This window comes from Mustelus asterias, chromosome 13 (assembly GCF_964213995.1).
Source record: "Mustelus asterias chromosome 13, sMusAst1.hap1.1, whole genome shotgun sequence".
In the NCBI taxonomy this organism is placed as follows: domain Eukaryota; kingdom Metazoa; phylum Chordata; class Chondrichthyes; order Carcharhiniformes; family Triakidae; genus Mustelus; species Mustelus asterias.
In genome coordinates, this window is record NC_135813.1 from 87,295,510 (window position 1) to 87,323,300 (window position 27,791).

A 27,791-nucleotide genomic window follows, 5' to 3' on the forward strand; every position below is an offset into this window, starting at 1 on the left:
GTGCCCAGATCTGTAAAAAGGCAAGAAAATGTCCCTCGCTTTAAGTTATCAGCAATGCAATCTGAAGGAGAACTCCATTCTATTGGTTACATGTTAGGGAAATACCTGAAGCTAGTGTACGTTTTGTCCTGCGTGGGTTGTACAAGGCGCAGACCACGGAGCTTTGAAGGAGGTCTCCATTGAAATTCAAATCAATTTCCCATTAATTTTCATTTATCTTGTTACTGATAAATCAGAACAACTATTATTAGATTTTATCTATGAAGGAGGATACAACATTTAAAAACAAACCCTCCAAATTAAGACAAAACAATCCATTAAATAAAAAAAATACTAATCATCTGAATTTTTTGGTCCTGAACAGCTGAAGAGTCAGGGATTGGAGCTGCATGTGAACCAAAGCCTGCAGTTTGGACACCCCAACTTCAAGGCTTGTGAGTTTGCAACATAGGGGGATTTGACTTAGAATACCTGTAAGCAGAAACTGAATGCGGGTCAAACTGGAAGAAGATGATACACATGGAGACTTCCGGTTAACTTCACTTCTTCAGAGCCCGGGATAAAGCTGGGGTCTTTGATACAGTGCCTGGGGAAAAAGGATTCAGATCAAATCTCGTGATCCAGATAAAGCCCACTATCAACCACAGCATAACCTCATTCTCTGTTGACCACACCTTTGTGCACTATTAGGACTGCAAGATTTAAATTTGTACACATTTATTATGGTGCAGTTTGTGTCCGAATACAAGATTACCAAAGAATGCAAAGAAAATCACATTAAAATACAGGCAAATTTTAAAACTATGACGACTCATTGGTTTTTGCTTCCACACGTTGAAAATAAATCTGTCAAAATGAAGCATTGTCATCTATTCATATTATATTGGTTTATGCTGGCTGTTTCTGCAATATTCAAGAACCTTCATTAGAGTTTGGATATAAAAGAGACACCTTAAATGCAATGTTCTAAGGAAGCATAGCTTTACATCTTGCTGCTCAGACCTTATTCACATTCAATTTTGACAAGTAGAGACAGACAAGCAGATGTAGTTGAAAGCTTATAAATAGCTGTTAATCTAATTATCAAACAGATGTTTAATAGTCTTGGTTTCAGTATCTCTTAAATGGTAGATTGGAAGCCAGGCAGAGCCTTTCAGCCAGCAGAGAAACTGATCTGCAGCTGGTTCCATGGATGGGTGTACAAGCCTCTTTTGATGGAAGAGACAATTTACTGAAACATTTGGAACCAGCCTCATTTCGATATTGTGGATCAATCTGTTCAAAATATTGCCACACAATCAACCACAGGTCCGCACATCAGGATTAGCAGGCAGTATTGTCACAAAACACATTGACAACTGAATGCAATTGTTACTTTGTTCCAAGCCCAGTGATCTGCTGAATTTGGCCTTTCTTGTACAAGCTATGCTCAAGTGAAACATTGGCTTTTGTCAATGAAAACAAGGCTCAGGTGCCCAAAAAAAGTCAAGCACCTAATTGCCATCACTGTTTGCACTCAATGAACATGGTGAGAGGGGAAGCAGCGGATGTTTAGGAACTCCAAGTGCCCAGTGTTTTTCTGGAAGTAACAAAGAGAAGCAGATAAGTGGTGTGATCTTTTTGAGGAACGATTGAGACACTTTGACTTGAAGCATGCATTGCATAGCTGTAAAGCAGCCTGGGGAATTAAGAAATGCATGGCTGAAGTGAAATGCCTGCATCTGAATGCAATGAAGCAAAACAACATGGGTGCTGGTACGATTTATTTTACAAAATTGACTTTGTTTGTTTGTTTTATAATAATTAAAATGGGCGGCACGGTAGCACAGTGGTTAGCACTGCTGCTTCACAGCTCCAGGGACCTGGGTTCGATTCCCGGCTTGGGTCACTGTCTGTGTGGAGTTTGCACATTCTCCTCGTGTCTGCGTGGGTTTCCTCCGGGTGCTCCGGTTTCCTCCCACAGTCCAAAGATGTGCGGGTTAGGTTGATTGGCCAGGTTAAAAATTGCCCCTTAGAGTCCTGAGATGTGTAGGTTAGAGGGATTAGCGGGTAAATATGTGGGGGTAGGGCCTGGGTGGGATTGTGGTCGGTGCAGACTCGATGGGCCGAATGGCCTCCTTCTGCACTGTAGGGTTTCTATGATTTCTATAAAATAGTACAAAGGGGAATGTTTGGTGCCAAAAGTGACTGGTGTCTATGATTTTTTTAATGCATTTGTGGGACATCGGCATGGCTGGCTGGCCAGCATTTATTGCTTATCCCTAGTTGTCCTTGTTCAGAAGGCAGTTGAGAGTCAACCAGAGCTGTGGCTCTGGAGTCACATGTAGGCCAGACCAGGTAAGTATGGCAGATTTCCTTCCCTAAAGGACATTAGTGAACCAGATGGGTTTTTCTGACAATCTACAATGGTTTCATGGTCATCAGTAGATTCTTAATTCCAGATTTCTTTTATTGAATTAAATTCCACCATCTGCCATGGTGGGATTTGAATCCAGGTGCCCAGAACATTACACACAATAAAAACAGCAAATGCTGGAAACTCCCAGCAGATCTGTAGGGAGAGAATAAAGCCAATGTTTCGAGTCTAGATGACCCTTTGTCAGAGCTGATGAAGGGTCATCTAGACTCGAAACATTGGCTCTATTCTCTCCCCACAGATGCTGTCAGACCTGCTGAGATTTTCCAGCATTTTCTGTTTTTGTTTCAGATTCTAGCATCCGCAGTATTTTGCTTTTATCTCCAGAACATTAGCTGAGTTTCTGGATTAATAGTCTAGCGATAATACCACTGGGTCATCGTCTCCCCTGCTGGCATCCCACTTTGACTGGGTAGCCTGCAACTATTTTGTATAATGTACTCTACACAGGATGAACTCAAAGCAATTACCTTTGGCATAAAGTTCACTATCAGCAGAGGAGGCAGCTTCATTTGATATGTGGTCAGACTCAGGTATTGCCGGCCCACTGAAGCAGCAACCTTTGGAGCCGCACCAGTTGTCTGTTGCTACTGACGACATACATAGCTTGTGAATCCACTGTCAGGAGTGATAAGGATATCCTTGTGTCTGGATTGCTCACTAACATGGAGAGAGCTAATGCCAAGGAGTGAGCAAGAGGTACAGACGAGTGAGCCTGATGAGCAGATGCAGAAGATCAAGCGCTCACTGTGGCTATACTGTTTAATTATCTGCATTTGACGAGGACTGGCTGATATCTATACCATCTGCACATCAATGGGACCTTTGAGAAGAATAGTTAATGGCAAATATATTAGCAGAAAACAAACCACAATCGCCAATTACTTTGCATAAGTACTTTGAATGTTATGATGTGCAGTGCTGCTTTTGGATCAAGTACATTTCAATTATCGCTTTGATGGATATTTTAGATGTTTGCTTCATATTGTATTTCTGAGTTGTTTCATTAATGTTACCATTCTCTCTTCCACCTTCCTCCGTCGGGAAAAAGATATAAAAGTCTGAGGTCACGTACCAACTGGCTCAAAAACAGCTTCTTCCCTGCTGCTGTCAGACTTTTGAATGGACTTACCTTGCATTAAGTTGATCTTTCTCTACACCCTAGCTATGTCTGTAACACTACAGTCTGCACTCTCTCGTTTTCTTCTCTATGAACAGTATGCTTTGTCTGCAGAGCACGCAAGAAACAATACTTTTCACTGTATGTTAATACATGTGACAATAATAAATCAAATCAAAAATCAAATCAAATTTGGACAATTTGAATTATTTTTCTGAGCAAGAAACTTTCCAACAGAACAATGTCCTATAGTCTAAGAAGCAATTAGATTGTATTTCAAACTCATGGTTATCGAATCCGTTAGGTTATTATGGCTCGATGGTTCATCTGGAGCTGCAACAGTTAACTTCCTTACCTGATAGCTCAAACGTGACTGAGCAAGGAAACAGCCTATATCTTGGTCCTGCTGTGCTCCAAAGAATTGCAAAAGCTAGATTTTCATCAGGATTTTGCTGTCTCATTCTGATGTTTTTGCTCTGTATGATCTTCTGATTCATTGTAATCAATGTGAGATTATATTAGTGCAATTGATATAAATATATATATATATATATATTATTTCTTTATGTTCAAGGGGAAAGTTTAAATATTCAGCTTTATTCTACAGGCAGCCGGTATATCTGGCAGAATACAACTCAGATGTTGGGAGAGCAGGATAATTACACATTTCAGTGGTGCAAGTGGTTATGTTGAGTAGAGTTAATGGACTTTTGCTTACTTAAGTTCCCTTGGGATTTCTGATTAGAGTGATTGACCAAGGTCATGTGGTGTGATTTATGTGCAGAGCTGGGTCTGTAGCAGAAAGATTAGTTCTAGCTGGGAGTTGTTTGAAGACAGAAGCTTCAGCAGGCTGCTCTGAAACTCATTTTCTCTCTGAAAGCTTAAAGTCTGTCTACACTCATTAAGTATATTTGTGGTTGCTAACCATATTTAAAGTATTATTTACAGCTGTAAGAGAAATTTGGAACTAAGAGTGATAAGTTAGAAATTAAAGTTGTTTTCTTTTCATTTTTAAATATTGTTCAGCTGTTAATAGTTAAGCTGCTTCATTTGTTAGAGTTATATTTCAACTTTGATTTGATTTATTACTGTTACATGGATTAGTGTACAGTGAAAAGTATTGTTTCTTGTGCACTATACAGACAACGCATACCATACATAGGGAAGGAATGGAGACAGTGCAGAATGAAGTGTCAGAGTCATAGCTATGGTGTAGAGAAAGATCAACTTAATGCTGTTCTCTCTGGAGCGGAGGAGGCTGAGGGGAGACTTAATAGAGGTTTATAAAATGATGAAGGGGATAGATAGAGTGAACGTTCAAAGACTATTTCCTCGGGTGGATGGAGCTATTACAAGGGGGCATAACTATAGGGTTCGTGGTGGGAGATATAGGAAGGATATCAGAGGTAGGTTCTTTACGCAGAGAGTGGTTGGGGTGTGGAATGGACTGCCTGCAGTGATAGTGGAGTCAGACACTTTAGGAACATTTAAGCGGTTATTGGATAGGCACATGGAGCACACCAGGATGATAGGGAGTGGGATAGCTTGATCTTGGTTTCAGATAAAGCTCGGCACAACATCGTGGGCCAAAGGGCCTGTTCTGTGCTGTACTGTTCTATGTTCTATGCGAGGTAGGTCCATTCAAAAGTCTGATGGCAGCAGGGAAGAAGCTATTTTTGAGTCTGTTGGTACGTGTCCTCAGACTTTTCTATCTTTTTCTTGACGGAAGAAGGTGGAAGAGAGAATGCCCGGAATGTGTGGGGTCCTTGATTATGCTGATTGCTTTTCCGAGGCAGCGGGAAGCGTAGACAGTATCAATGGATGGGAGGCTGGTTTGAGTGATGGACTGGGCTTCATTCACAACCTATTGTAGTTTATTGCGGTTATTAAATTTTTTGCTGCTTATTGCTATTATTAAATAAAGTTTGTTCCACTATAAAAGATCCCTAATTTGTCAGTGGAATTACTCCTGGAAGGAAGTGTCCTATCCTCACATTTATACCAAAATAGAAAAATTGTTGTGGTCTAGTCTGGCATCCTAATGTAACTTGGGATTCTGGTCTGGGACCTTAACAAATGTCAAACATTCTCACAAAAATAAGCAGTTGGAAAATCCTTTATCGTTTTCAATGCTGAAGAGTTGAAGCACATGAGGTTAAAATGGCATACTGTTACATGGAGATCAATGGACATTTCTAAGAAACTACCTGTACAAACTACTAATGCAGAAAGTGTCTGCTGTGTATTCCATTTGTGAATGGCCATAGGAGGGTGAGAAAGGCAACTTGGGCTTCATGTTGAAGAGCAAGTTTGTTCCACAAACTCAAAATTATTTTCAAACCTTTTTAACTACAATCTATTGAACAATGTCCTCAAGATGAAGCTATTTTATCATTTGATACTGGGTAATAAAGGCACAACACAAACTCCAAGATGCGCAAACCACTAATGTGAGTGATGAATATTTAATGAAGATCCTAAACTTGTAACAGCCACTTACTGTTTGGAACTCATTCACCCAGTCTAATTGATGCTGTCCACTTTAATTTTAAAAACATTCATTTTTGATTACAAATCCCCTCCAAACTTTGTCTTCATTAGCTCTTTTGTTTAATGGAAATTAGTTCTATATCCATTACAGTAGATGTTATTATCCTTTGCTGTCCCCTGTTCCACAAACTCAAATTAACGGCAAGATGTTAACTGGTCCTCAAAAGCTCACACAAGTGCGTGATCTAAATGAGATATTTAATTTGATAATCTAGAAAAAATATTGGGTAAAATTAGTGATGATATAACAATGGACAAGTGATCGAACTAGTTAGAAAGTGCATCATAAATGCTTCCAGAGGACCCATTGAAATTCAGAAGTGCATGATTCAAGGGAACACACAGGTGGTTTGTTGCAGTATCTGAAGGTTCTAAGATATGGAAATAGTGTAAAGAAAGCAACCTGTTCACCATTAAAAAGGGCTAGGGGCCAGCTGGCAGCATATTATAACCCAAAATCCATCCTCAAAAATGGAAGAATAACTTTGGAGGTAGGTTGGCAGTCTAAGTGATATAAGCCAAAATATAAATAAGGCATAGAATGCACAAAACAGTGAGAAAATCTATTATCCTAACATAACTGATAGATTCCATGGTCATTTTCATAAGATCATAAGTTGCAGAAGTAGGCCATTCAGCCCAATGCATCTGTGTTACAGTTCAGGTCGGAAACTCATGTGTTTTATGGAGCCCACCTGGATCATAAGTTTTGCGTCTTGAATTTGGCGAAGGTAAGCATGATTTGTTTCACTTCAGGTATGATTCAAATGATCCATTAGGAAACTTTTATCAAATAAAGTTTATTTAAGAATATAGTTAACACGAACACATATGGAAAGAAAATTAGCAATAACTTTTATCAATTATAAGTAAAACAACCATGATAATGTAAAACCCTTAACAAATATATCTAAGATGTTCCAATCAAATCATTCCCATAAACAAAACCCTTTAAACAAGTTCACAGCGAAGTCTCATGTTCATGTGATACTGGAATGGAGTCCTTTGGTTGGAGAATTGAAAACTCTGTCTTGTAAGTTCTAGTAGTCCTCTTGACACACCCAGAACAATTTGAAGTTAGAACAGCTTCCCAGAACTCCAGGTAGACTCTGGTCAAACCACCAACAGCAGATTCTCCACTTTGGGAAGGCAAGAAACCTTGCTTCCAGCTAACAGCTGAATTTCCAAAACCAGGGAGAGAGAGAGAGAGACACTTCCTTTCAACTTGATGCCCCTTCTAAAACTAAACTCTAACCTGCAGCTCAGAACTGAAAATGAAAGAGCTCTTGTCATTGACCTGCCGACCAGGTTTTCTCCTAACAATGCAGAGCCACAAAAGACTCCACAGTAAAAAATAAACAAACCCCCATTCAAGCAGCTTAAGGAGCAATAAAAGGACATCTGGGAGACAGCTCAGCAGCAATGAGAAACACTGAAGCTGTGAGAGCTCCAGAGATCAGGATTTTAAAAAACCTTTCTTAAAAGGTACACTAACGTCACAGTCTGTTCCAACATTCAATGAGATCATGACTGATCTGATGATAATCCTCAACTCCATCTTCCCACTTTATCCCCATAACCCTTGATTCCCTTACTGATTAAAAATCTGTCTTTCTCAGCCTTGAACATACTTAATGACCCAGCCTCTACTGTCCGCTGCAGTGAAGAATTCCACAGATTCACTGCCCTCTGAGAGAAGAAAATCCTCCTCATATTTGTCTTGAATGGGTAACCTCTTACTCAGAGATTATGCCCTCTGGTTCCAGACTCTCCCACAAGGGGAAACAACCTCTGAGCATCTACTTTGTCAAGCCGCCTAAGAATCCAATATCTCAACAGGATTGTCTTTCATTCTTCTAAACTGTAATGAGCACAGGCCCAACCTACTCAACCTCTCCACATTAGACAATCCTTCCATACCCAGGATCAACCTGTGAACCTTCTCCAGATTGCCTCCAGTGCCAGTATATCTTTCCTTAGATGGGGGGACCAAAACTATTCCATGGTATGGGGTGGTCTAACTAGTGCCTTGTAATGTTTTAGCAAGACTTTCCTTCTTTATACTCCATTCCCTTTGATATAAAGGTCAACATTCAATTTGTCTTCCCTATTACCTGCTGAATTCCTTGTAACCTGGTTTCTGTGATTTCTATGAACCTGCATGCTAGTTTTTTGTGATTTATGCACAAGGATTCCTTTCTGCAGTCTTTCTCCACTTAAATAAAATTTAGCTCCTTTATTCTTCCTACCAAAGTGCTTAACTTTACATTTTACATTATATTCCTTCTTCCAATTTTTTCCCACTTCCGTAACCAGTCTATATCCGTCTGTAGACTCTGGGCCCTATTTTACCACTTTGATTCTAAGTGCTGGGCGGACTTGAATCTGGGAGTGTTTCAGATCCGACTTTTAGACCTGTTCTCAGGCGCCCCCATACACTGCCTGCAAAAATATCAGCGATTCTGAATCACGCTGCACAAGCCTGTGGGTGGGGCTTAACGCGCCCGAAACCCTGCAGCTCCGATCGGCGCCTCCAACTGCGCATGCGCAGAAAAAAAATGATAGAATGCTGCTCCCCTGCCACATCCCTCCCGGGCCGGATAATGCCTTCCCCGGCCCCCCACTGACATTGCTCCACTCCCACAACATTATTGACCCCCTTATCCCCCCAAACCCCCAGACCGATCGTGCGTCCTTTCCTCCCACCGATCTCAGGCAGAGTGGCAGCAGATTCACCTCCCCCCCGCCCCTGTCACCAATCTCAAGCGGAGAGCCGTCGGACGGTAGGCACCTACCTCCTCACTAACTGGAGTGCCTGAATTGGACTTCTATGGAGCATGTCTATTTCGTGCCGATTCTGGATGCACAAACACGGTGATAAAGGGGAAAGTACTAGTAAAGTTCAGCGTGCAGCCCATTAAGTCAATTTAAATCCACGCAAATGCATTTAAGTGGCCATTGTGCCCGAAACGGGCGCGGTCCCAATTGTGGCCATTTTCGGGCCTTGGTAAAGGGGGAACCGGCATGGAGGCAGGCACAGGTTGCGCTACTCACCTCATGTCTGACTTTATCAAGTTTTCACGCCCGAAAATGGGCGCAACGCGATGGTAAAATCGGGCTCTCAATCTCATTCTCCTCACTACTTGCCTTCTCATCTATTTTTCTGTTATCTGCAAACTTGGCAACAGTACATCCACTTCCCTCACCCAAGTCATTAACATATATTGTAAATAATTGTGGCTCCAGCATTGATCCCTGTGGCACTCCACCAGTTATAGGTTGCCATTGTGAAATTGCCCCTCTTATCCCAACTTTCTGTCTTCTATCAGTTAGCCAATCTTTTACCCTTGCTAATATGCTACTCCCAACACCATGAGGTCATATCTTATTAAGCAACCTTTTGTGTGATATCTTATTGAATGCTTTTTGGAAATCCAAGTATATTATATCTACTGGTTCCGCTTTATCTATCCTGCTTGTTACCACCTCAAAGAATTCTAATACATTTGTCAGGCATGATTTCCCCTTCATGAAGCCATGCTGACTCTGGTTGATTACATTATGCATTTTTAAATGCTCTGCTATTATATCCTTTATAACAGACTCTTAAAATTATCCCAATCACAGATGTTTAGTAGCTAGAAGTTAAGAAGTAACGATAGTTATCAGATTTTTTTGTCTCTGTTCTTGAATAAGGGTGTTACTTTGGCAACTTTCCAATGAGTTCATTGACAATTTTCCCCAGTTCATTGGCGATAGCTTTGAAACTAAAATTGTACTATGCCAGACATGACTATTTATTAATGATTAAGTCTGTACATCACAATAGAAAAGGAATTGACCTCAGTTGCTGTCACATTAGCTTTAGAATTAAATCAAATGTACAGCACAGAAACAGACCATTCAGCCCACCTGGTCTTTAAATTAATGTTTGTGTTCCATATCTCCCACCCAGCTTCATCGAACCCAAGCGCAAACTTCTATTCCTTTCTCCTTCTGTAATTATCCAGCATTTCTGTAATGTCTGTGTCAATTCAGGGTGTCTTCCGCAAGCAGCTCAATGTCAAACACACTTATAGAAACTATTACTTACAACTTAAATGCTGTGTCTTTTATATACTGCTGTTCTAGGTTAGTGTAGAACTGATTTAACATTCAGTGCTGATTCTGATAAATGACTTACTGGAGTAAATATGGATCGCCACTTCAAATAATGGAAAATATCACAATCAGCTTCCACATTATACATGCTAAGCTACCATCCAGAATGATTTATAAATAAATTCATTTAACGGCAGTGTCAGACAAAATATTACTATACAGCACAACCAGTGATTTAAATCAAATTTGTTTCTGAAAATTCTTTCACAGCATGTGGATGTTGCTGGCTGTGCCGGTGTTTGAATGGACAACAAATGTTGGCCAAACCAGATATGCCTAAATTCCATGAAAGAATAAATAAAATCTAGTTTAAAATATTGGTTGTGCTGCGTAGATTAAACGGGACTAATAGTTAAGGGTCCATAATTCTTCTAATTTTCCTCAAAAAACAGTAAGACACCATTTTCTGTTGTTATGCAAAAAAAAATGCTTGAAACAATGCTTCCAATGTACAAACATCTACCGCAGCATTTACACTGTGCAATATTTCTCTTCTCTAAGTACTTGCACTGGATACAGATTTTACCCAACTGCAGAAAATCCTTGTGTAAATTTGCAATGATTATGCCATGTTCATTGTTATTCTTGTTTGAAAGGTATCAGACTTGATGATTTGGAACATACCAACTCATAGGGTCGGATTTCTTGCAGACTTGTAAATTTGTTCAAACGCAAAATGTTTCAAAATTAGTATTCTGCAATTGTGTAATAAAAATTAAGTCGAGAACTGGTTGCTTGCAAGCTGGTAATACATACACACACACACACACACACACACAGTGAAAAGAGAAGGATCCTTCAGGATTTCTTCCTATTTGCACCCTAATATACCAGATCATATAGTTTGAAAGATTGCAGAATTTTGAGCAGAAGTAAAGTACTCACGCACAACTACAACATGTCAAGACTTCTCAATTGTTTATGCCTGTTCACTAAAACCCTCTACCAACAGTCAGTGAGAGAACTGGCCATACCCCGACTCTCTTAAACGAGAGACTCCATCAAGTTTTCACGAGTAGCAAGAAATAAAGCCACTTTCTTGATCCTTCCACTTCAAATTTTTTTGGGTTAAGTTTACTTAAATTTATCCTCAGGGAACTGCTTTGCAGTTGTAGACAGAGTGGTCACGTGATTACATGGTTACTTAAGAAGTCACGTGACAGAAGCACAGGAGATCTCCCTGGAGCATGGGCATAGTCCAAGCATGAAGTCACTGCTTAGCTAGTTAATTGTATTGTTTGTTACAAGGGGGAGGAAACATGCTAAGGAGAGAACGAGGCATCCATGGCTGACGAAGGAAATCAAGGACAGTATAAAAGCAAAAGAAAAAGCATACAAAGTGGCGAGGATTAGTGGGAAGCCAGAGGATTGGGAAGCCTTTAAAAGCGAGCAGAGGACAACTAAAAAAGCAATAAGGGGGGAGAAGATGAAATGTGAGTGTAAGCTAGCTAGTAATATAAAAGAAGATAGGAAGAGTTTTTTCCAATATATGAAAGGTAAGAGAGAGGCAAAAATAGCCATTGGACCACTGGAAAATGAGGCTGGAGAAGTAATAATAGGAAACAAAGCAATGGCAGAGGAACTGAATAGTTACTTTGCATCAGTCTTCACGGTGGAAGACACCAGTGGGATGCCAGAGCTCCACGAGAGTTGGGGGCACAGGTGAGTGTAGTGGCCATCACTAAGGAGAAGGTTCTGGGGAAACTGAAAGGTCTGAAGGTGGATAAATCACCTGGACCGGATGGACTACAACCCAGGGTTCTAAAAGAGCTAGCTGAGGAAATTGGTGATCTTTCAGGAATCACTGGAGGCAGGGAGGGTACCAGAGGACTGGAAAGTAGCTAATGTAACACCCCTGTTTAAGAAGGAGCGGGGGGGGGGGGGGGGGGCAGCAGCAGACAGGAAATTATAGGCCAGTTAGCCTGATTTCGGTCATTGGCAAGATTTTAAAATCCATTATTAAAGATGAGATCGCAGAGTACTTTGAAGTGCATGATAAAATAGGACCGAGTCAGCATGGCTTTGTCAAGGGGAAGTCATGTCTGACAAATCTGTTAGAGTTCTTTAAGGAGGTAACAAGGAAGTTAGATAAAGGAGAACCAGTGGACGTGATTTATTTAGAATTCTAGAAGGCCTTTGACAAGGTACCGCATAGGAGACTGCTAAATAAATTAAGTGCCCATGGTGTTAATGGTAAGATCCTGGCATTGATAGAGGATTGGCTGACTGGCAGAAGGCAGAGAGTGGGGATAAAGGGGTCTTTTTCAGGATGGCAGCCGGTGACTAGTGGTGTGCCTCAGGGGTCAGTGCTGGGATCACAACTTTTCACAATATACATTAACGATTTGGAGGAAGGAACTGAAGGCGCTGTAGCTAAGTTTGCAGATGATACAAAGATATGTAGAGGGACAGGTAGTATTGAGGAAGCAAGGGGGCTGCAGAAGGACTTGGACAGGTTAGGAGAGTGGGCAAAGAAGTGGCAGCTGGAATACAATATGGAAAAGTGTGAGGTTATATACTTTGGAAGGAGGAATGGAGACACTGACTATTTTTTAAATGGGAAAATGCTTCGGAAATCAGAAACACAAAGGACTTGGGAGTCCTTGTTCAAGATTCTCAAGGTTAACGTGCAGGTTCAGTCGGGAGTTAGGAAGGAAAATGCAGTGTTAGCATTCATGTCAAAAGGGCTAGAATGCAAGAGCAGGGATGTACTTCTGAGGCTGTACAAGACTCTGGTTAGACCCCATTTGGAGTATTGTGAGAATTCTTTGGCCTCATATCTAAGGAAAGATGTGCTGACCTTGGAAAGGGTCCAGAGGAGGTTCACAAGAATGATCCCTGGAATGAAGAGCTTGTCGTATGAGGAACGGTTGAGGACTCTGGGTCTGTACTCGTTGGAGTTTAGAAGGATGAGGGGGCTCTTATTGAAACTTACAGGATACTGCGGGGCCTGGATAGAGTGGACGTGGAGAGGATGTTTCCACTCCAGTAGGAAGAACTAGAACCAGAGGGCACAACCTCAGACTAAAGGGACAACCCTTTAAAACAGAGATGAGGAGGAATTTCTTCAGCCAGAGAATCCTGAATCTGTGGAACCCTTTGCCGCAGAAGGCTGTGGAGGCCAGGTCATTGAGTGTCTTTAAGACAGAGATAGATAGGTTCTTGATTAATAAGGGGATCAGGGGTTATGGAGAAGAATGGGATGAGAAAAAATATCACCCATGATTGAATGGCAGAGCAGATTCGATGGGCCAAGTGGCCTAATTCTGCTCCTATGTCTTATGGTCTTATTTATTGTAGTTTTATATTTCCTGTTTATTTTACTGCATTTTAAAACAAAGCATACATCTCAAACTTTGAAAAGCATTCCTAAAAAACTTTAAAAGCCTGAATGATGGTTAAACTACTTGAACTTTCAATTTTAACACTCAAAAACACATAATTCTGTGGGTTCTGAGGTTTCTATGGGCTTCAAATATTTTGTGCTGGTTTATGTTCATTTTAAATATTCAAATGAGACTGGCAAAGTGTTTGGATGTAACCTGGCATTAGCAAAACAGGTGCAACATTTTCTGAGTTTGACTTCTGGATTACAATGGAGGAGGAAATTCCAGTCAATTAGATTTGTCACTTGGTCTTAAATGTAGCTTTCGAGGAAATACTGATGTAATAAGGAACTGATGGACAACCTGTGAGATGAGTTTAAAGAATATTTTAAATGTCAGGCTCATCCAAATTATCCAGGGCCTGTATCAATGGGGGAAATCGCAGCAATCACATTGTGCTTCATGCAAACAGCAAACCGGGTGGTCATGTAGATGTCTGATTTGATTTGATTTGATTTATTATTATCACATGTATTAACATACAGTGAAAAGTATTGTTTTTGCACGCTATACAGACAAAGCATACCGTTCATAGAGAAGGAAACGAGAGAGTGTAGAATGTAGTGTTACTACATTATGTACTGCTTGGAAGTCAGGATAACGTGGGTACAAAAGGGGTCACGTGTCAGGAGCACAGGAGTTCTCACCTGGATGCAGGCAGACACACGGCATCTAAGAGTTGCTCAGTATTATCAATAAATCTTTACTGTTAGTCCCTGATCACCAGTTATTGCAGCCCAGTACTTTCTACAGGTAGTGCTGCTTCACTGAGCAGAGCAGCATGGTAGATTGGCAGCATAATAGGTTGGCTTCACCACATCCTCACAGCCACAGAAGCAGAAAAGAAGAGCTGGACAGTCATCCTTTGTCCTCAGTGAACCTGCAGAGCATGCATTTATCAACAGTTCCGAGGAAGAATTCCATTCTTCTTGCTTACTTGAGAAAGGATATACTGGCACTGGAGGGGGTGCAGGGGAGATTCACTAGGTTGATTCCGGAGTTGAGAGGGTTGGCTTATGAGGGGAGACTGAGTAGACTGGGGCTATACTCATTGGAATTCAGAAGAATGAGGGGAGATCTTATAGAAACATATAAGATTATGAAGGGAATAGATAAGATAGAAGCAGGGAAGTTGTTTCCACTGGCGGGTGAAACTTGAACTAGGGGGCATAGCCTCAAAATAAGGGGAAGCAGATTTAGGACTGAGTTGAGGAGGAACTTCTTCACACAAAGAGTTGTGAATCTGTGGAATTCCCTGCCCAGTGAAGCAGTTGAGGCTACCTCATTGCATGTTTTTAAGGCAAGGATAGATTATTCCTTTACTGTTCAAAAATTTAAGGGTTATGGTGAGCAGGCGGGTAAGTGGAGCTGAGTCCACAAAAAGATCAGCCATGATCTTATTGAATGGCGGAGCAGGCTCGAGGCGCCAGATGGCCTACTCCTGCTCCTAGTTCTCATGTTCTTATTCCATTAGTGCACAGATAGTATCGTATGCCAAGATCTTCATCTCAGATATTTGGTGAAATCTTCTTGGCAGTAACTATAATGAATACATCCTTGCCAATTGCTGACGAGACAGAAGGTTTGTGGAAGATAAGTTCACTGGTAGATAATTGCTAGGCAAGTGATCTAGCAATCTCAAAGGTTGGGCTCTCATGCTTGGCAGTGGTTAAGGTTTGCTATGGCTTTTGTTTGCTGTGCCAGTGCCTCAGCTTGAATGCATGGAAAAGGGCATCGTGGTACTCATACTGCAATGAGGTTACAGCTGAATAGTGCACTTTTGACATTTCACATAGGGCAAATCAAAACACGGCCCTGTGCAATGAGGCAGAATCGTAACAGGCTGACAGTGACAGATGGGAAGAGTTATAATTGGCAGGATTTGTGGGGCATAGGATGAGTGACCGCATACAATATTTCTCTATATGACAATCGCCTTGATTTTAAATTGGAGGGGGGATAAAATTGCAGGCGAGGTCCCCCTCTCCAATCAACAACTCTATCCGGGCACCAGTCTGATTTCTAGCATGGTAGGGAGTTAAAATTGGAAGCCAGGTGTGTTGATCTGACCAGTAAAATGAAGCAATAGTGTTAAGTTCAAATGAAGTATGTATAAATTTATCTTGCATGTCCTACATGTACATTGATGCATAAAAAGTGCAACAATTGAACCGACATGCTGAATTTCTTCCCCCCAACCCCCAACATATCAGTATTCATATTTGTTTTTTACATATTCCTTTGCTTTCTCCTCGTGTTATCTTTGCCAGATCACCTTTTTCAGGGCTTCTAATACTGAACAAGTAAGCTTCAGGCAGGTGACCAAGAACAGCCTGGACCTAAACCCTTTCTCTCCTTGCTCATGGGGAGGCACTTAGCTTTTGTGAGGCCTTTCTGCCTGATGATTGGGAACATGCCATGTGTCAACAGGGCTGTCAGCACTAAGGAGATGTTGTGAATGAGACTTACAACCACCAGAAATGAAATAGGTTGCAAGTCCATTCAAATAAATGGATCTTTATTTCCAGAATGACATTTCAAAATAGTTTGTACTTTTAAACCAAGATGAGTGTTACTTTAAATGTGCAAATCTTGACAGGTGGACATTTTATATGGAACACTAATACAGAACGCAATGTTGCACATTATAAATTCTCCAGGAAATTAATTTAAACCAGCAATCAAATCAAGGGGCTTAGAGGGTACCATAATGCAGTAGAACTTTGTTCTGTCCAAAATCAAAGCTCCAGTGCTACATTATTGCCTAGTGATCAGTGCCAGATGTATATTATCTCAGTTGGATGCAAGAAAATGTGCATTGTTAAATTGCTGAGCAAAACTAAAATGGCATCTTCAATTTATATCAACTCAAAATACTTCAGCAATATATCCTGAATGATTCCCTCAACAACAATCAAACTCAGCCTTCAGTTACTATATGCTGCCAACATTTCTTGCCATATGTTTTTGTAATATTTATTAACTGGTGCTGCAGTTATATCAAACATGCTATGTTGTAAAACAGAAGGAGCTAGGGTGTGGGAACCAAGAGAGTTATACCAGGGTGCACAAAATACTGGGAGAAACAGACAACACTGGAATAGAGAATAGTAAGTTAACAAGACAAGCAAAGTCAGAGTAAGAGTGGCACAGTGGCTAGCACTGCTGCCTCACAGGGCCAGGGACCCAGGTTCGATTCCCGGCTTGGGTCACTATCTGTGTGGAGTTTTCACATTCTCCCCATGTCTGCATGGGTTTCTTCCGGGTGCTCTGGTTTCCTCCCACAGTCCAAAGATGTGCGGGTTAGGTGGATTGGCCATGTTAAATTGCCCCTTAGCGTCAGGAGGACCAGCTAGGGTATACGTATGGGGATAGGGCCTGGGTAGGATTGTGGTCGGTGCAGACTTGATGGGTCGAATGGCCTCCTTCTGCACTGTAGGATTTTATGATTCTAAGGGAGAAAGTAACGAAGTCTAAATCAGGGTTACAATGTATGTACATGAATGCATGTCCTAGAAATATCCAAGAGCATCATCATCAAGGCCATGATCACCTGAAACCAACTCCACTGGGCTGACGTGCTGAGGATGTCAGAGTCCCGACTACCAAAGCAAATCTTTGCTGAGCTTGCGGAAAGCTCCTGAACAAGAGGAGAAAAGCAAGCACTTCAAAGACACCTCAAGGTTTACCTCAAGAAAAACAATGGACATCAACACCTTGGAGGCCCTTGCTCAGAAGAGACCTACTTGGAGAAATCTTCTGATTGAAGGGACACAATTCTTCAAGGACACCCAATGGCAGGAGGAGATCTGAGAAAGGAGCCTGAGAAAGGAATACCCGTGATTTAGAGTCCAAGGACCGAACCACCTTCCAGAAACATCTGGCAAGGGTGCAGTCGAACATGCAGCTCTTGGATTGGGCTCATTAGCCAAACAAAGACCGACGGATAACACGGATTTCTTAGGTGGACAATCATACTCATTAGCGAGTGAAGAGTCCTGTGTTGTAATTTCACCTGGTTGACACCTCATTTTTAGGTATGCCTGGTGTTGCTCCTGGCATGCCCTCCTGCATCCTTCTTTGAACCAGGGTTGATCCCTGGATTGTCGGTAATGGTAGAGTGGGGGATATGCCGGGCTACGAGGTTACAGATTGTGGTTGAGTACCATTCTGCTGTTGCTGATGGCCCACAGTGCCTCATGGATGCTTAGTTTTGACTTGCTAGAGTTAAAGTTGATTTATTAGTCACAAGTAAGGCTTACATTGACCTTGCAATTAAGATACTGTGAAATTCCCCATAGTCACCACAGTCCGGCGCCTGTTCGGGTCAATGCACCTAACCAGCAGGTCTTTCAGAATATGGGAGGAAACCGGAGCACTCGGGAGGGAACCCATGCAGACACAAGGAGAACGTGCAAACTCCACGCAAACAGTCACCCAAACCAGGAATTGAACCCGGGTCCCTGGCGCTGTGAAGCAGCAGTGCTAACCACTGTGCCATCGTGCCGCTCCACTCAGTCCACTCAGAGGATGGTGGGAATCAGGAACACACTGCCTGGGAAGGTGGCAGATCCCAACATAGATGGAGGGTTTCCTCAACATGAAAACAGGACAACAGCTGTGCAGTGCTCTCACCGACTGACAGTCATGGACAGATGCATCTGCAGCAAGCAGGTTGGTGAGGGTGAGGTCTATTATTTTTTTCCCCCTTGTTATTTTCCTCATCACCTGCTGCAGAGGCAAGTCCTTTAGGAATCTGCCAGCTTGGTCACTTGCGGTGCTACCATGCCATTGAAATCTCCCAGCCAGAGTACATTCTGTGCCTTTGCCATCCTCAGTACTTTTCCCAGGTAGTGTTCAACATGGCGGAGCACTGATTTATCAGCAGAAGGGAAAGGGAGGATGGTATGTGGTAATCAGCAGGAAGTTTCCTTGCTGATGTTTGACCGAATGCCATGAGATTTCATGGGGGTCAGAGTTGATGTTGAGGGCTGGGCAACTCGCTCCTGACTGTAAACCACTGTCTACCACCTCTGCTGAGTCTGTCGTGACAGTGGGACAGGAGGTACCCAGGAATGGTGATGGTGGTGTCGGGGGTATTATCAGTAAGGTACAATTCCTTATGATTTTGTTAGGTTGTTTCTTGGCCAGTCTGTGAGACAGCTCTCCAAATCACCAAAATTTATTAAGGAGGACTTTGCAGGGTTGACAGGGCTGCATTTGTAGCTTCCGGTGCCTAGGTCAATGGCAGGTGGTTATTCTGATTTCATTCCCTTTTTATTGACTTGGTGGTATGGTCCAACTGAATGACTTGATAGGCCATTTCAGAGGACATTTGCATTCAAGAGTGAATGATGAATCTTATTATTGCGATCTAAAAATGTTAATGGATGATGGAGTGAGAGAAGAAGCCAGGACCATCAGATTAATAATGATCACTTATCTTTCAATCAGTCGCTCATTATGTCGGATTGTTACAAGTGTGCTGCAGATGCGATTTATACCCAATATGGAGCTTCAGGGCAACACTGGTATCCGTTTCTATTTTTAAGCACATTGTGCGCTCGGTGGCTCAAGTGCTGGACTCAGGGCTGAAAGCTTCTAGGTACTAATCTCGGCAGGATGCTTTATCTTCTGATATATATAAACTTTGTGAGGAGCTTGGAGATTTCAGTGTTTTCCATACTATTTAAACAGGAGTGCCGTGTTTGTTAGATGTCTGACACTCCTGGTCGAGCCTGCAATCTGTTGACTTTTAATCTGGATTTATTGTGTAACTGTTGGTTTCAGACAGATAGCAACCTGGTAATATGGTCTAGGAGGCAAACCTCAGGTCTGGAGTCAGACGTAATGATGTGGAGATGCCGGCGTTGGACTGGGATAAACACAGTAAGAGTTTTAACAACACCAGGTTAAAGTCCAACAGGTTTATTTGGTAGCAAATGCCATTAGCTTTCAGAGCGCTGCTCCTTTGTCAGATGGAGTGGAAATCTGCTCTCAAACAGGGCACAGAGACACAAAATCAAGTTACAGAATACTGATTAGAATGCGAATCTCTACAGCCAAAGATACAGACAATGTGAGTGGAGGAAGCATTAAGCATAGGTTAAAGAGATGTGTATTGTCTCCAGACAGGACAGCCACTGAGATTGTGCAAGTCCAGGAGGCAAGCTGTGGGGGTTACTGATAGTGTGACATAAACCCAACATCCCGGTTTAGGCCGTCCTCATGTGTGCGGAACTTGGCTGTCAGTTTCTGCTCAGCGACTCTGCGCTGTCGTGTGTTGTGAAGGCCACCTTGGACACAGGCATTCAGCCTCTGATCTTCGGGTAGACGTTCTCCAAGACGGCTTTCACGACACACGACAGTGCAGAGTCGCTGAGCAGAAACTGATAGCCAAGTTCCGCACACGAGGACGGCCTAAACCGGGATGTTGGGTTTATGTCACACTATCAGTAACCCCCACAGCTTGCCTCCTGGACTTGCACAATCTCAGTGGCTGTCCTGTCTGGAGACAATACACATCTCTTTAACCTGTGCTTAATGCTCCCTTCACTCACATTGTCTGTATCTTTAAGACCTGGTTGGTTGTAGAGATTCGCATTCTAATCAGTATTCTGTAATTTGATTTGGTGTCTCTGTGCCCTGTTTGAGAGCAGATTTCCACTCCACCTGATGAAGGAGCAGCGCTCTGAAAGCTAATGGCATTTGCTACCAAATAAACCTGTTGGACTTTAACCTGGTGTTGTTAAAACTCTTACTGTGTCAGGTGTAAGCCACAGCAGGTGACGACATCAGATTTCCTTCCCGAAAGGAGCCAGCTTGATCCACAAACATTCACCCCATACATCAATGAATGTTGTAGAAACTCAGCAAAGCTCCTTAGGCAGCACCTTCCAAACCCAAAAGGCTTTGGAAATCTGAAGCACAAAGGGACTTGGGAGTCCTGGTTCAGGATTCTCTTGAGGTTAACATGCAGATTCAGTTGGTAGTTAGGAAGGCAAATTCAATGTGAGCATTAATTTCTAGAGGGCTAGAATACAAGAGCAAGGATGTACTGCTGAGATTGTACAAGACTCTGGTCAGACCCCATTTGGAGTATTGTGAGCAGTTTTGGGCCCCATACCTAAGGAAAGATGTGCTGACCTTGGGGTTGAGGAGGCTCACAAGAATGATTCCAGGAATGAAGGGTTTGTCATATGAGGAGCGGTTGAGGAGTCTGGTTCTATACTCGATAGAGTTTAGAAGGATGAGGGGGGGATCTCATTGAAATTTACAGAATACTGAGAGGCCTAGATAGAGTGGACGTGGAGAGGATGTTTCCACGAGTGGGAGAGACTGGAACTCGAGGGCACAACCTCAGAGTGAAGGGATGCTCCTTTAAAACTGAAATGAGGAGGAATCTCTTCAGCCAGAGGGTGGTGAATCTGTGGAACTCATTGCCACAGAGGGCTGTGGAGGCCAGGTCATTGAGTGTCTTTAAGACAGAGATAGATAGGTTCTTGATCAATAAGGGGATCAAGGGTTACAGGGAGAAGGCAGGAGAATAGGGATGAGAATTCTATCAGCCATGATTGAATGGCGGAGCAGACTCGATAGGCCGAATGGCCTAATTCTGCTCCTATACCTTATGGGCCTCTACTATCTAGAAGGACAAGGGCAGCAAATGCATGAGCACATGACCACCACCTGGGAGTTTCCCTCCAAGCCATTCACCATCCTGACTTGGAAATGTATTGCTGTTCCTTCACTGTCACGGGTCAAAATCTTGGAACTCCCTCCCTAACAGCACTGTGGGTATACCTACACCTCAGAGACTGTAACAGTTCAAGAAGGCAGCTTGCCTTTTCCAGGGCCATATGGTGTGGACAATAAATGCTGGCCGAGCCAGCAAAGCCCATGTTCCCACAGTATTTATTTTTTAAATGTAACCTACGGAGGAGACTGATGGGAACTGGAGGAACAGAATTTCGGGTGAATGCAGCACACCCACAGAAATTCAACCAACAAAACTGAATGATTTGTACAGTGGTGCTGCTCATGAGAAGCAGTTCTGAGATTTGCCTCCTGGGCCATATTCTCAGGTTGCTATCTGCCTGAAACCAACAGTTGCACAATAAATCCAGATTAAAAGTCAACAGATTGCAAGCTCGACCATGAGCGTCAGACATCTAACAAACACGGCACTCCTGTTTAAATAGTATGGAAAACACTGAAATCTCCAAGCTCCTCACAAAGTCTATACATATCAGAAGATAAAGCATCCTGCTGAGATTAGAACCTGGAAGCTTTCAGCCCTGAGTCCAGCACTTGAGCCACCGAACGCACAATGTGCTTAGAAATAGAAACGGATACCAGTGTTGCCCTGAAGCTCCATATTGGGTACAATTCACATTTGCAGCACACTTGTAACAATCCGACATAATGAGCGACTGATTGAAAGATAAGTGATCATTATTAATCTGATGGTCCTGGCTTCTTCTCTCACTCCATCAACCATTAACGTTCTTAGGTCGCAATAATAAGATTCATCAGCACACATTCATGTAACAACCCAAGAAAAGGGGAAAATGAAATGTAAAAAATAAATAATCAAAATCGCAGGACCCAGCGTCCATTCTCTCGTGGCACATTCTGTGACACAAAATGATCAAGTGCTGTTCCATCTCTCTGCTTGCACTTTGGACGCCAATATTTGTGCACATTTGATTGCAGAGACAGGCAGAATGATTCATCTGGGAAAACTGCAGTAAATTCATGCTCTAGAAATGTATACTGTTAAAGTTCATAAGAATCCATGAGCAGTATGTTGCCAGCAACTAGATTGTAAATAACTGGAGGTTTTCACAATAGGAATAGTAAATAGTGGGAGAGGTGGGGAGTCTCAAACCTCTGCAACAAAAAAAGAGTTAAAGCAGGACAAATCTAACCTGGCTAATTACCACCCCACCACTCTACTCTTGATCATCAGTAAAGTGTCAGAAGGGGGTCATCAACAGTGCTATCCAGCAGCACTTGCTTTGCAATAACTTGCTCGCTGACGATCAGTTTGGGTGTCTCAGCTCCTGATTTCATTACAGCCTTGGTTCAAACATGGACAAAAAGAGCTGAACTCCAGATGTGAGGCGGAAGTATCTGCCCTTGACACCAAAGCAGCATTTGGTCGAAAGTGACACCAAGGAGCCCTCGCGAAGCTGGGATCAGTGGGAATTTGGGGGGGGGGGGGGGGGGGGGGGGGGGGAGACCCTCCGTTGATTGAAGTCCTCCCTGGCACAAAGGAAGATGGTTATGGTTTTGGTGGTTTGAGGTCAATCATCTCAATTCCAGGACATGGCTGCAAAGGTTCATCAGGGTGGTGTCCTAGGCCCAACCATCTTCAGATGATTCATTAATGACCTTCCTTCCATCATAAGGTCAGAAATGGGAATGTTGACCAATGATTACACAATATTCAGCATCATTTGCAACTCCTCAGATGTTGAAGCAGTCCATGTCTAAATGCAGCAGGACCCTGGATAATATCCAGGCTGGGGCTGACAAGTGGCAAGTAACATTCACACTACACAAGTGCCAGGCAATGACCATCTCCAACAAAAGAGAATGCAACCACCGTCTCTTGACAGTCATTGGAATTATCATCACTTACTCCCCCACTAACATCCTGGGGGTTGCCATTAACCAGAAACTGAACTAAAGTTAAAGCTTATTTATTAATCACAAGTAGGCTTACATTACCACTGCAGTGAAGTTACTGTGAAAATCCCCTAGTTGCCACACTCCTGCACCTGTTCGGGTACACAGAGAGAATTTAGCATGGCCAATGCATCTAACCAGCACATCTTTCGGACTGTGGGAGGAAACAGGAGTACCCTGAGGAAACCCACGCAGACACGGAGAGAACGTGCTGACTCTGCACAGAAAGTGGCCCGAGCCAGGAATCGAACTCAAGTTCTTGGCGCTGTGAGGCAGCAGTGCTAACCACTGTGTCACCCACTGGACTAGTCACATAAATACTGTGGCTTCAAGAGCAATTCAGAGGCTAGGAACCTGTAGCATGTAACTCATCTCCCAACTCTCCAAAGCCTTCCACTATCTGCAAAGCACGTCAGGAGTGTGATGGAATACTCTCCACTTACCTGGATGAGTGCAACTCCAACAATATTCAAGAAGCTGGACACCATCCAGGACAAAGCAGCCCACTTGATTGGCACCCCTTTCAAAAACATTCATGCCCTCCACCACTGACGAACAGTGGCAGCAATGTGTGCCATCTACAAGATGCACAACAGGAACACATCAAGGCTTCTTGGGAAGCACCTTCCAAACCCACGTTCACTACCATCTAGAAAGACAAGGGCAGCCGACACATGGAATGCCACCACACCACCACCTGCAATTTCCCCTCCACGTCACCCACCATCCTGACTTGAAAATATATTGCTGTTCCTTCACTGTTGCTGGGTCAAATTCCTGAAACTCCTTCCTTAACAACACTGTGGGTACACACAGTGCACCACATCGACTGCAGTGGTTCATGAAGGCAGCTCCCACGGCCTTCTTAAGGGCAATTAGGGATGGACAATAAATGCTGGTCTTGCCAGTGATGCCCATATCCCGTCAATGAATAATAAAACAAAAGTCAGATCCGGATTCTGGAATTATACAGCTTCACCAACAACTCAGTCGCAATACTTCTTGTCTCCAATCTGCTGGCATCTTTGTGGGTACTGCTCCTCTTAAATTTTCCATCTGTTTTCTTAAGCTCCAGGTTCATCACAGATAGTTTTTATCCTCCATTTTGTTGTGTTTATTTTGGTTTCTCAGTATACATACAAAAACTCTCGTTTTAAACAATGAAATATTTTTTCAGGTATTTATCATAAATAGACTATTTTTCACATTCTTTAATTAAAATCACAGCAGCTTTCCGAAAGGCTGGGCAAGTTTATACTGCAAGAAGCTGAATCATACAGCATAGAAAGTCTCTGAAGTGCTAATCTGGCAAAATCGCAGTCAGGTTTGCTGCAGGAGTACGGGTCAAGGGGATCTCTGATCAATGTTTAGCAACCTCCAATAAGCAAAAACAGAATCCGATTCAGGAATGAAGCCCGCTGTAGCAGAACAACCACTTGCTATCACGATTCCAATGAAGAATAGTCACTGCTGCTCATGGAATCTTACCCAAAAATCTCATGAGAAATCAGCTGCTGTTCTCTTTTCAACAGAAAGAGGATCTGGGCCCTTAGAGTCCTGAGATACGTAGGTTAGAGGGATTAGCGGGTAAATATGTGGGGGTAGGGCCTGGGTGGGATTGTGGTCGGTGCAGACTCGATGGGCTGAATGGCCTCCTTCTGCACTGTAGGGTTTCTATGATTCTATGATTTTCTATGGGCATGCAACAGCAGTAGCCAGGGATACAATCAATTGTGGTAGCAGTAGTAAAACATGTGAGCTTGATCCATAGCCTTCCGTTAGCATTTGAGGCATATTGTAACCTATCCGTGCACCAGATGCTGCCCTACCTTCATGGAGGAGAAAATCTGAATACCACCTTGGCTTGTTTTGTTTTGTTGATCTCTCTCTACTCTCCTTCACAGAGAAAAAAAAACTTCATCTGCAGCGTCATATCATTTTTATGACCTGCATCACAGGCACAAAATGATGCAAAAGTACACTAGCAGATTGTAGCAACAAATGGAACACATAGCTACATTCAAACTTAGGTGATTTGCTGATCTATCATTTCTTCCACACCCAGCCCACCTAACCCAATCATCCAACCCCATTTTTCTCACTAATTTTCACTTCCAATCTTTTCTCTTTCCCTCCTCTCCTGAAAGCATTGGCTTCTTGATGAGCTGCAGTGCTACAGTACTTCACCCAAGGATGGCATAGTGGCACAGTGGTTAGCACTGCTGTCTCACAGCACCAGGGACCCGGGTTCGATTCCCAGCTTGGGTCACTGTCTGTGCGGAGTCTGCACGTTCTCCCTGTGTCTGCATGGGTTTCCTCCAGGTGCTCCGGTTTCCCTTCCACAGTCCGAAAGATGTGCTGGTTAGGTGCATTGGTCATGCTATATTCTCCCTCAGTGTACCCAAACAGGAGCTGGAGTGTGGCAACCAGTGGATTTTCACAGTAACTTCATTGCAGTGTTAATGCAACACTACTTGTTACTTAACTTAACTGAAGTTACTTTACTTTAAACTTAAAGAAGTCATTATTTATAACTGGACCCTGTTGTGTTGATGGGTTAAAAGAGCATGGACATGGGATCACAGCACAGCCAGATTCTGTCCTTGCCCTTTGTCCACACTTATACTACCAGCATGGGGTGGTGGTTAAGTGATCAGGAGCAGGACCACTGGTTAGTTCTCTCCTTTGTTACTAGACAATTGCTGTGTGCCAACTACTATCCCAGCTGAGATTAACACAACGAATTGGAATTCTATTTTCAGCGCAATTAATTATCAGAAATATAAAAACTTTCTGACTGTACCATTAAACCTGGCATCGATCCATTTAAATTATTTTCGTAATAGGGTTTCTGAATGGAGAAACACATCATCGTTTAACAAAAAGAATTTGAACAGGATGCTGTTTGCAAGTGTAATATTATAGAGAAATATATATATACGCCTGTATTTCTTTCCAGCATTGTTTTTTCTTAAAATATAGCATCTGGTCTTTTCAATTATTTCACAAAAATCCTGGAAGCTTTCTGATTTAGAATACATCTTCACAACAAAACAATTGCATTTTGGGCCATTGTATTTGAATCTCTGGTCAGTAAATGCACTATGTGGCATCAGTTTTAGCAACTACATACCTTTTCCAATTACATCCCTACCAGCTGTTCCTGGTCTATTATTCCACTCACATAGCCTCTCCTGTGAGTATCAACAGACTCCGCTTAATAGAGTGCAGCTATGTCTTGCGATGGTTATTCGCTCAATAAATTACTACAAATTGTTGGTAATTGTACATTTTTATGTTGACTTCTACAGTATTCCTGTACAAGATGCTGAATGACATTTTAAAATATATGAAGAGTTCTGACATCTACTATCAATTTTCTGTAACAATGAAATAAGCACGACAGTGTTCCCACCAAACATTATCAAGTGAACTGCAGAAATTTATTGGAGGAGAAAATGATCTCAGCAGCAGCAATATTTCCTCCTTTCATAATCTTTATAGGCTGCAGTCCTTTATCGTCGGCAGCAAGACTTGTTTCTCCTTTTGGTTGTAAGTCAATGCATGCTTCAAGTTTGAACAAACCTCATTATTTTCAGATACGGGGCGATTTGACCCACTCCTCAGAAAATTACGGAAATTATTCAAAACTGGGCGAGCAAACCATTTACAATTAGTTGTTTGTTCCAGCTTTATAATCTGGATTGTCAACTTTTACCAAGAATAATGCATCCTTTTCCTGTGTACCTGACCCATCCTGTGTTCATTGTGTGGTAGGGGAAGAGAGGGAGGCAAGAAGCAACACTGGCACGGGTCAGTGTAATGAACAGAAATATTAATATCCAAAAAGAAATTGTGAAAATACGAGATAGGTTTATCAGCATCTGTAATGAGAAAGAACACATTCCAGCAAAGCCCCATCCTCCAGGCCTTTATCTTTCCGGCCCTGCTATATATTTCCTGCATGTTCTGTTGTACAGATATTTCTAGTTTCTTCTTTTTATTAGAAATGCCAATGCAGCTGGAATGAAAAGAACTTAAAGTGTTTTTGTAATTATGTGAAGCAGCATGCGATTGCCTCCAAGTCCTGCCTCCGATGGGGATTATATAACTGTTCAGACTTTGATCTCAGTCTCATACATGAATGCTCTAAAGACGGATGTCTGAGCTTTTTGTCTGCATGGGTGCATACTATGGAACCTCGCAGGCAACATGTAAAATTTAAATTAATTTCACCGGGTCTCAAGTCGCCATTGTTCAGGCTCTTGGTGTTCCGATCTTGGGTTTACCCGTCAATGAGGCAACAACACTAAGTACAGCCATTTCTAAAGCTCCAGGCATATGGAAGTTAAATAGGTCAAACTCAGTGAGCAGAAGTACAACAGCAACAACTTGCATTTATGCAGTGTCCTTAGGGCAGAAAAACATCCCTAGGTGCAAGAAAGAATTATTTGGTGGGGTGGCC

The 27,791-nt window shown here is 42.4% G+C and overlaps 1 protein-coding gene across 7 annotated transcripts in view; it reads right to left on the reverse strand.

Annotated features, from left to right (window-relative positions):
• The window catches only part of tango2 (transport and golgi organization 2 homolog (Drosophila)), a 163,903-nt gene that overhangs the window by 77,290 nt on the left and 58,822 nt on the right, over nt 1-27,791 (reverse strand). For all 7 annotated transcript variants that reach the window (XM_078227229.1, XM_078227233.1, XM_078227231.1 and 4 more), the window contains one exon: nt 472-586. In XM_078227229.1, coding sequence (XP_078083355.1) covers nt 472-521 — 50 coding nt within the window. In that variant the 5' untranslated portion in view covers nt 522-586. The remainder of the gene's footprint in view (nt 1-471; nt 587-27,791) is intronic.